The sequence below is a fragment of the Bicyclus anynana genome, chromosome 2 (genome assembly GCF_947172395.1).
Source record: "Bicyclus anynana chromosome 2, ilBicAnyn1.1, whole genome shotgun sequence".
Classification (NCBI taxonomy): Eukaryota; Metazoa; Arthropoda; class Insecta; order Lepidoptera; family Nymphalidae; genus Bicyclus; species Bicyclus anynana.
This window is the reverse complement of record NC_069084.1, coordinates 8,272,295-8,281,450: the sequence shown is the minus strand read 5'-3', so window position 1 is coordinate 8,281,450 and position 9,156 is coordinate 8,272,295. Positions and strand designations below refer to the sequence as shown.

At 35.3% G+C, this 9,156-nt stretch overlaps 1 protein-coding gene across 2 annotated transcripts; it reads right to left on the bottom strand.

Moving 5' to 3' along the window:
* Positions 1–2,009: 2,009 nt before the first annotated feature.
* On the bottom strand, positions 2,010–7,951 carry LOC112045195 (chymotrypsin-C). 2 transcript variants are annotated; one of them, XM_024081290.2, is made up of 8 exons: positions 7,812–7,951; positions 7,406–7,729; positions 6,449–6,625; positions 5,438–5,669; positions 4,853–4,962; positions 3,837–4,007; positions 3,272–3,431; positions 2,010–2,321 (listed from the first exon to the last, which is right to left on the bottom strand). In XM_024081290.2, the coding sequence occupies exons 2-8, from the start codon at positions 7,658–7,660 to the stop codon at positions 2,101–2,103; spliced, it is 1,326 nt and encodes a 441-aa protein (XP_023937058.2). In that variant the 5' UTR covers positions 7,661–7,729; positions 7,812–7,951; the 3' UTR covers positions 2,010–2,100. The 2 variants fall into 2 exon arrangements, with proteins under 2 accessions (XP_023937058.2, XP_052744443.1); XM_052888483.1 differs by lacking the exon at positions 7,406–7,729 and having other exon boundaries at positions 7,812–7,833.
* Between the last annotated feature and the right edge of the window lie 1,205 nt (positions 7,952–9,156).

Sequence of the window (9,156 nt, the reverse complement as noted above, 5' to 3'; positions counted from 1 at the left end):
TAACACTCGCATCAGAATCCAGTTGCAAGCGTATCATTGTGCTGATTGGAAATTCCTTCAATAAATGCACGCCATATTTGTTTTCTTCCTCAGGTGGCAGACCAGGCTCATACTCGAGCGTTATGAAGTCAGATCCGTTACAGGGATGCGCGTGCAATAGAGGATTCCCTACGAAGGCCCATCCTTCTTCTGCTGTTACTTTTGTGATAAATACAGCCAACAGAATTACAAATTGTTTCATTATATCCTCCATTTCCTGTTGATCTCTAAAATATAACAATACGAGTATATAGATGTATACAAAAATAATATTATATTCAAAAAACTCTTGATGTGTGTGTAAATAATATTAAAATATTAATACTCTTTTGAAATCAGTTTACACGTCACACAAGTGCATTGTGTTGTGGTTGTATAAGTCTAGTCATATCTTCATCTCGGAATGTGTGATAATAATTTAAAAAAAAATTAGTATACCTATCTTTCTTTTATTTTAAGCAATTCTAAAATTGTATCAGAAGTATCACAATACTTCGTATCCGCATCTTGAGATGTTCAAGGTCAACGTCAAGTGCTAATATACCTACCAAACAGTAATTAAACAAACCGGCCAAGTGCGTGTCGGGTCACATTCAATGCATAATCTGAAGGTTCCGTAGCAATTAGCACTTTAAACCCTTATTTAATGCACAAAAATACCAATAACGATACTATTGTTTTCAAGTTTTCTTTTTACCACTTTTTAGACGTAATTAATATACATACTCATGCTTAATTTCAGCTTTCTATTCTAACAGACTCTGAGTTATTTTACTGACAACTTTATTAATTTCATTTACAATGGAATTTGTATGCAATTTTCTTGTTTTTTTAAGTTGGTCGTTTATTTAAAAAAACGTACTCTCTTTAAATGGTAATTGCTACTCAGTTGTTACATGTAGTTACCTTATATAAATATTTTTTAGGAATTTATTTCACGACATTTTTAATGTACATTATTTACACTACAGCTTTTTAGTAGTAGTAGTCCGACCGTAGACGGACGGACGGATAGATGGACATGGCAAAACTATAAGGATTACTTGTGGGCTACGGAACCCTAAAGATACAATACCTTTGATTGGACACTCTCACAGTACACTAATATAACAACTGAGGGCCTAGTGGCAGTTTGATACTGTTACTGTCACGTAACGTAAACGCGAATTTCTAAGGAATTGAAACAGAACCATCTAGTGGCACTACTGCACAACCGTTTCAATTCCATATAAATTTACGTATTGCGTATGAGGATACGCGGGCCAGGCCCCTTTGGTCCGTTTACTGCTAAAGCGTTAGCTTTAGCAGTGATTCACTGTTATTGATAACCTTTTTATGATTATGGCCTTGTGCCTGCACTCTGTACATAATCTGTAAGGTCATAATCTGTAAGGTAAGGTGTACATAACAATAAGATAATGTACTTACTAACTTTTACGTCTTTAACTATACTAATATATAAAAAGGTAGTTTGTGGTGTTGTAAAGGGTAATATCTGGATCTACTGATCCGATTTTAAAAATTCTTTTACCGCTTGTAAGCCTCCTTACTTTTTAGTGTCATAGGCTATTATAATCCCCATATTCTCACGGGAACGGAAACTAAGTGGGTAAAACCGCGGGGCATCGCTAGTTATAAAATATAGTATCTATACTTCTTCTTCTGCTATTCCTGTTCAATAATAAGTAAGAGCAGGGAAAATCTGGTTATTAATCTATACTACTATTATATAGAGGTAAAGTTAGAAAGTTTGTGAGATTGTAGGGAGTCATCTTCAGAGATGACTCCCTACAATCACACAAACTTTTTAAAAGAGGTTTTTAAAAAAGGGTCTTTTTAAAATAGGTTTAGTAGATCTAGATCTACTAAACCTATTTTAAAAAGTATCATGACCTATATTTAATACCCGTATTCGCAGGGGATTAGGAACTACGCGGATAAAAACGGACGTCGGCTGGTAAATAAATTGATTCACAACTAAACAATTTTATTTACGTCTGATTCACAACAAAACATTTTTATTTACGTCACACATATCACTTGAAGTATCATTGACCAGTATCACGCAATATTGTTGTCGATCCAAGATTTATATTTTTCAACGTCCGTGAAGACACCATATTCGTTTGGATCGCATATGGCAACATCAACTCTTGCCAATGTGACCGATACTATTCCTCGTACGTACCACGCACCTATGGCATTTGGGTTATCATCACCGGTCTGGTCTGGTATGAACACTTGGAAGGCGCTGCCACTGTCTCCATTACATGCTGAGGTACCTGCGGAAATAATGATATTGGTACAAACATAGTTATCAGCCTATTTTAAGCTCAGTGCCAGGAAGTCGTGATAGCCCAATGGACGTGACCTCTGACGGTCCGGTTTTCCTCCAACTTTTCAGTTATGTGCATTTAAAGAAATGCAATATTAAGTGTTTCAAACGGTGAATAACATTGTGTAGAAACCTGCATAACTGAGAATTTTCTAAATTCTTTACGTGTGTGAAGTCAGCCAATTTGCATTGGGCCAGCGTGGTGGACTATTCCCTCCCCCCCCCCCACTCTTGTTCTATAAGAAAATTTGTGATCAACAGAGAGACGAATATGGGTTGTTAATGATGACAGGGTCAGGCCTTCCATATCCCAAGGGATATAGAGCGTAGATAAACCACGCTGCTCCAATGCGTTGCTATTCTCTTGCTTACTAACAATCATAAAGTAGGTAGATGACAATGCCCAATTTAATTGTGATTTTGGTTAACAATGGGCTTTACGGAACACAAAAAACGCGTTTGTTGTTGATTTGGATTTTATTATATTAGGTAGGTAGCTAACATAAATCATAGTGAATTGGCCAGCTGGAGGTAGATCACGGAGTCACAGTCACGTCACTATCAACCCAGCAATCGATTTTGATGACCTCCGTGGCGCAGTGGTAAGCGCGGTGGATTTACAAGACGGAGGTCCTGGGTTCGATCCCCAGCTGGGCTGATTGAGGTTTTCTTAATTAGTCCAGGTATGGCTGGTGGGAGGCTTCGGCTGTGGCTAGTTACCACCCTACCGACCAAGACCTACCGCCAAGCGATTTAGCGTTCCGGTACGATGTCGTGTAAAAGCCGAAAGGAGTGTGGATTTCATCGTACTCCTAACAAGTTTTTCATCATCACTTATCATCAGGTGAGATTGTAGTCAAGGTCTAACTTGTAAAACTATAAATGATTGAAAGTTACCGTTTCGATAGCCAGCGCAGAACTTGTTGTTGTTTGTCAGAAGTCTGGAGTAGAAGAGAGGATTACTCTTTATACACGTGCTCTCTGTCACGATGGGCATTTTGGCTTTTCGCAACTGTGGCGCTAAGCGGTCTGTATTTTCAAATCCCCAGCCCACAATCTGAAATTTGATTCAAAAAGTTCAATGAGTATTCAGAAGGCAAGTTTAATTTATTAATTTTACAAGATTATGCAGAATATAATTAAAAAAACTGTGAATTTTAAACGTTAGGTATATATTTTAAGATGTAAATGAAATATATTGCTAAAATAAGTCTCTTTACAATAGTTTTTCAAACTTAGTTCAGGGTCTTGATGACCCTGAATTAAGTTTGCTCGGTGGACTGTTAGCCTAACACCTCTCATCCTGAGAGGAGACTCGTGCTCAACAATGAGCCTTATGTGGGTTATTGATGTGACAGTTCATTTCTCTCTTGAAAGTTTGCCGCGATTCAAGTCTGTCACCGTACCCATGCTATCTGAAAAATACTATAATTATGATGATGCTTGAAGAACAATTACTCACTGTTCCGAATATATCCGTATTGCTTGGTAATTTGTCAATAGCTTTTGGATACCACACGCAGGCAGGTTGTATGTAATCATTAAACACAACTTCGGATTTCAGTTTTATTAACGCTATATCGTTCTCCAACCGTTTGTGATCAAAGTCTTTGTGGACAATCAAACTGAATACCTGAAAATTAAGAAAATATTTTTTATATTAGTACCTACATATTAATAATAGTTTACCGGCTGTCAAATGCCTCGTTAGTGGTCCTGGGTTCGAGTTCCAGGTCGGGGTATAAAATATTGCGGGGTTGATTGAATTATTATATGAACATAAGCTAGTCTGGCAAACGTTGTTTTGCCATATAAAATTAAAAAAAAAACACTTATGGTTGTGAAATATACCTAGATGTTGGCCGATTCTCCGATTTACACTACAATATGCACACACACTTCAAAAATCGGTCCAGGTTTCGGAGGGGTTTGGTAAGTAACCGCGACACGAGAAAATTTTATATATGATTTACTTTTTTGTACTCAGTAAGATACTCAGTAAAGTTTTTCAGTCAGGATTTGAGAAGTTTAACGGAGCAACCCCATGACTCGGAGATCACGCTAAGCCCTCGGTATGGATCATTATCATTAAAATATTGCATTACCATTATCAGCCGATCGACTTATAGGTTCACTGCTGGAGGACTTCAAACCACCAACATTTTGAGCTGCATGCATCCAGCGGCTCCTCGTCAATGGTCCACCTAGGAGGGATTCAACCACACAGCGCTTTTTGGGATACAATTCTCTAATTTTACACTAGTCGACAAACTTTTCGCTAACAAGTCATAATCGAATTTGAAGTTATAGGATGCCAAAATTAAAATGTAATTTTTCACCACTAACATGGAAATGAACGATGTCACAGAGTTCTAACTTTACAGAATGCAAGGGATAATGCGGGGTCGCCATTCCAACACCTTCGAAGACCATGTCCGTCGAATTTCGAACTTTAATGAGACGTTTGGATTTACTTACTTCTCTCTCTTGGGACTCTGTGTCTCCTCCAATCAAGTTATATTTCCCGAGGACAACACTCAAAGTGTCGGGTAGTACGGGAGTTCCTCTTGACGTAACACAATGTGCAGCTGTAAAGGAAAATTCAAGGCCTATGTTTAACTGCCTGCCAAATTAGGCATATTAGGTCCTAAAAAACCGTTTTACCCAAAAATAGTACCTAAATGAAGACCATTTAATGTTCTATTTAATACTTTAATGCTGCCCATACAAAACGACACGAACTACGTTAATCAAATAAAGTATCCGATATCAAAAATCTTATCGTTTTCTTACAATTAATATTATGTTTGTCAAAATTGTAACCCCAATTTTTTAAAATATTATTTAATTTTTTTTTTAATGATAAGCGATCTTTGCCAGCCAATTTTTATGAAATCAAAAATATTCTAATTCATAAATAAAATATCATCATCATCATATCAGCCGATGGACGTCCACTGCAGGACATAGGACTTCCAAACATCACGATACTGAGCCACCTGCATCCAGTGAATCCCTGCGACTCGCTTGATGTCGTCAGTCCACCAATAAACAGTATAATACCTGTTAAAACATCGTTCTTAGTAATAAGTGTTCCACCGCAGATGTATTTTATAGTTGAACGATCAATTTTATATAAAGCAACATGCCAAGGCCAGTCTCCTGGTTTCGTAAAGGCTCCGTTTACAATCAACTCTGTGTGTGTCACTTTACGTCTTCCACAATTTCCTTGTGGTCTTCTATCAGGACTGACTGCTGCATCTTTGAAACCTTGTATATATGGATCTAGGTATCCCTGAAATATGAAGAGGAATAATTATTTACCTATCCACATATAAATAATCAAGTTGAAAAATTTATTTCCTCTATAATTAGTTTACATTTAAATATATTTTTAATAAATTTAAAATTAAATTTTAATATGTCTTACTTATGATTATAATCAGTGCTCTATTAGGAAGGAATCACAATGAATCAATTTTGAATTTTATAATATTTTGTTTGAACTCATGCGCATTTTAAATAAGCAAGAAGATTAACGCAAGAAGATATGCGTTAAGCTACTGTTACACATGCTCATTTCAAGCACGAAAGCACGCTACTATTGAGCAGTTGCTACTTATTAGCATCATATCGTATCGCAACATTGCTAATAATGAGCATGCTACTTGCAGCGCGGGTGGAAAGGGGCGTGCTTTTAGCGCGTCTGAACAGGTTTGCTTATTGAGTCTGCTATTCTGTATTCTCTTCACCTTCATCTCTCCACCTTCTTACACGATATCATAGACAGAGAGCGATAGATACAAATTAGCATGTGTAATTGGAATGTTTCCTTTGAGCATGCTTATTCAGGAGCATACTTAAAAATAGCATGCTTATTGCTAGCAAATGTAAACTGACGATAAGCATACACATGTACGGAGCATACTTAATGACATGCTATTTTAGAGCATGTGGAACAGTACCTTTAGAATTCAAAATCAGTTTCATTTTAAGTAGGCTTAGTTTTAGAGTATTTTAGTATGTAGAGATTCTACCACCAGTAAAATATAATATGTGATCGTATAAACTTACCACCAACTGTGGCTCACCACAATATTCTCTAGTGTTTATAACAAGACTTGATACGTAAGGGATTACTCCAGGTGTAACGCCCTTTACTGTAAATGTGATTTCATCTTTTGGTTTGAAAAATCGAATAGTGAATGAGTTGTCGTAATTGAGATCCACTCTGGCGAAGCTTTTGTCTTTCTGAAATAAATAATTGCAATTATGAACACATTATTATAAATAATATATGATATTTATTACCATACTAGCGGACGGCCGCGACTTCGTCCGCGTGGAATTAAATTTTTCACAAATCCCTCGGGAACCATGGATTTTTCCGGGATAAAAAGTAGCCTATGTGGTAATCCATGCTTTAATATATCTCAATACTAAATTTCAGCTAATTGCGTTCTGTAGTTGAGGCGTAACAAACATTCATATCATCAAAATCATCAGTTTTCGCTTGGACGCACCATGGATTTTTTCGGGATAAAAAGCCTAGCCTATGTGTTAATCCAGAGTAAAATCTATTTCCATTCCAAATTTCAGCCAAATCCCTTCAGTAGTAGCGGCGGTAAAGAGTAACAAACATCCTAAGATCCATACAAACTTTCGCGTTTATTAATATTAGTAGGATTGTTTAGGTTTGCTCCCGCGTAGTTGCCAATTCCTTCAGGATATGGTAATAAAATATAGTTTATGTTACTCGAAGAAGATGTAGCTTTTTAATAGTGAAAGAATGTTGTAATTCTCAAAAACCAAATCTTAACTATTCATAATATAATATTAGCTACAATGACAATAGTTGTATAACAACAGCTCTACAAATACAGAGTTAAAGTCATATATTTAACATGAGTGATTTTAAATGAGTTGAAGCTTAAGAATATATATTTAATATTTTAATTATTATGTTGTTAAAATTATTAAATTAATATTTTCCAAACAACGTAGACAATACATGAAAAATATATCACTTACCAACGTAATGCTTGCATCGGAATCGAATGCGATTACCAAATTAGTATGCAATGGAAACTGCTTGGTGATTGTAAGGTCGTATTTGTTTTCTTCGTCTGGTGGAAGACCAGGCTCATAATTGACACTGATGTCATAATCTCCAGTACAAGGTTTGTAAGAGACTGCTGGATTAATTAACAATGACCACTGATCTTGCTGACTAGTGGTTTTTATAAGAATCGCTAACAAAATCAGTGGGTACTTCATTGTTGACATTTCATTTGGTACTTATGTACAAATATATATTTATTGTAACACTAATAATAAATAGCAAATACCATAAATCTAAAAATAAAAATACAATAAAGATTATTTAAGCAATTTTATAAAGAAATTAATATAAATAATATAAAAATTCAGAACTTACCATAAACACCTCTTTTCATCAGCAAAGACAACATCACAATAGCTCGCTTTGGGCACAATTTGCAAGTTTATTGGTATGACGCAAACATATAATTTAATAATAAAACAGGTATTTAATTATTAAAAAGATGAATACCTCGGGATTACCATCCAAAACGTATCTTTTATTATTAAATAATGTAACTTATTAATATTAAAAAAAATATTGAAGTTTTGCGTTGCTGTAAAACTATACATATTTTGAAGACTACCTGTCGTGCTTTTTAAACACAATTATAACTAGCAGTTAGTTATAATTGTGTTTAAAAATAACTTTTAATAATAACTGACTTTAAGAACCCGTAAGTGCCATATTTTATAATATAACAAAATACTACATTTCAATTAAAACCTGATAATTATTATTTTACTTTTTAATAGTGTAACTATAATAATTAATTGTCCCTAATTAGTTAATGCAAACCCCTCTCTGGGTCGTTAAAAATTGCTGATAATGATGAATTAATTAATTATTTTACTATTCTTAATGCATCATTAAGAATAGTTAAATATAAGATAATAATATAAAGTTTATTAGATAAAATAATTACAACACAAGAAGTAGAAAAGAAAAATCTGTCATATGGCATTGTGTATCCGATAATATTATAATTGTCTAAATTTTTCGGGCTCCGTTTCTCGAGATAAATTAACGGAACTACAAAAAAAAATAGTCATCTGACTGCCCTACATGTGTAGGTAGGTAGTTCATTAACCGACTTCAAAAAAAGGAGGAGGTTCTGAAATAGTGTCTATGTTTTTTTTAGTTTGGAATGTAGGTGTACAAACAAACGATATGACCTCAGCCTCCGATTCCGGAGGGCGTAATTTCGAATCTGGTCCAGGGCTTGCACCCTCCAACTTTTCAGTTGTGAGCATTTTAAGAAATTAAATATCACTTGTCTCAAACGATGAAGAAAAACATCGTGAGGAAACCTGCATACCTGAGATTTTTTTTTTTGGGCCAGCGTGGTACACTACTGGCCTACCTTCTCTCATTCTGAGAGGAGACTCGTGCTCAGCAGTGAATCAAACATGGGTTGATAACTAACACTCACCATCCCCTCCTCAATATGTTCACCAAGCCCACATTAACAATTTCTGATGATTATGAATGTTACTCGTAATACCCGCACCCTTACTGGAAGAACTTGTAACATTAAGTTACCCTCAAATTATGAGATTTTCGAAATGCCAGATAACTCACCTTACGCTTATTCTACGTGCTAGTAGAGAAATATTAAAATACTGTACTTTATGTCGTAAAGACGTTAAAAAATTAGCACTTTTATACTCGTAGTAGAGGG

What these genes read in the sequence shown, in the direction of transcription:
- LOC112045195 (XM_024081290.2), bottom strand. Translation starts at nt 7,660, where the DNA reads ATGTCAACAATGAAGTACCCACTGATTTTGTTAGCGATTCTTATAAAA. An exon ending in CCGATGCAAGCATTACGTTG is followed by an intron (nt 6,626 to 7,405) that starts GTAAGTGATATA and finishes TATTTATTTCAG; the next exon opens with AAAGACAAAAGCTTCGCCAG. An exon ending in TAAGAACGATGTTTTAACAG is followed by an intron (nt 4,963 to 5,437) that starts GTATTATACTGT and finishes TTTCCTTTACAG; the next exon opens with CTGCACATTGTGTTACGTCA.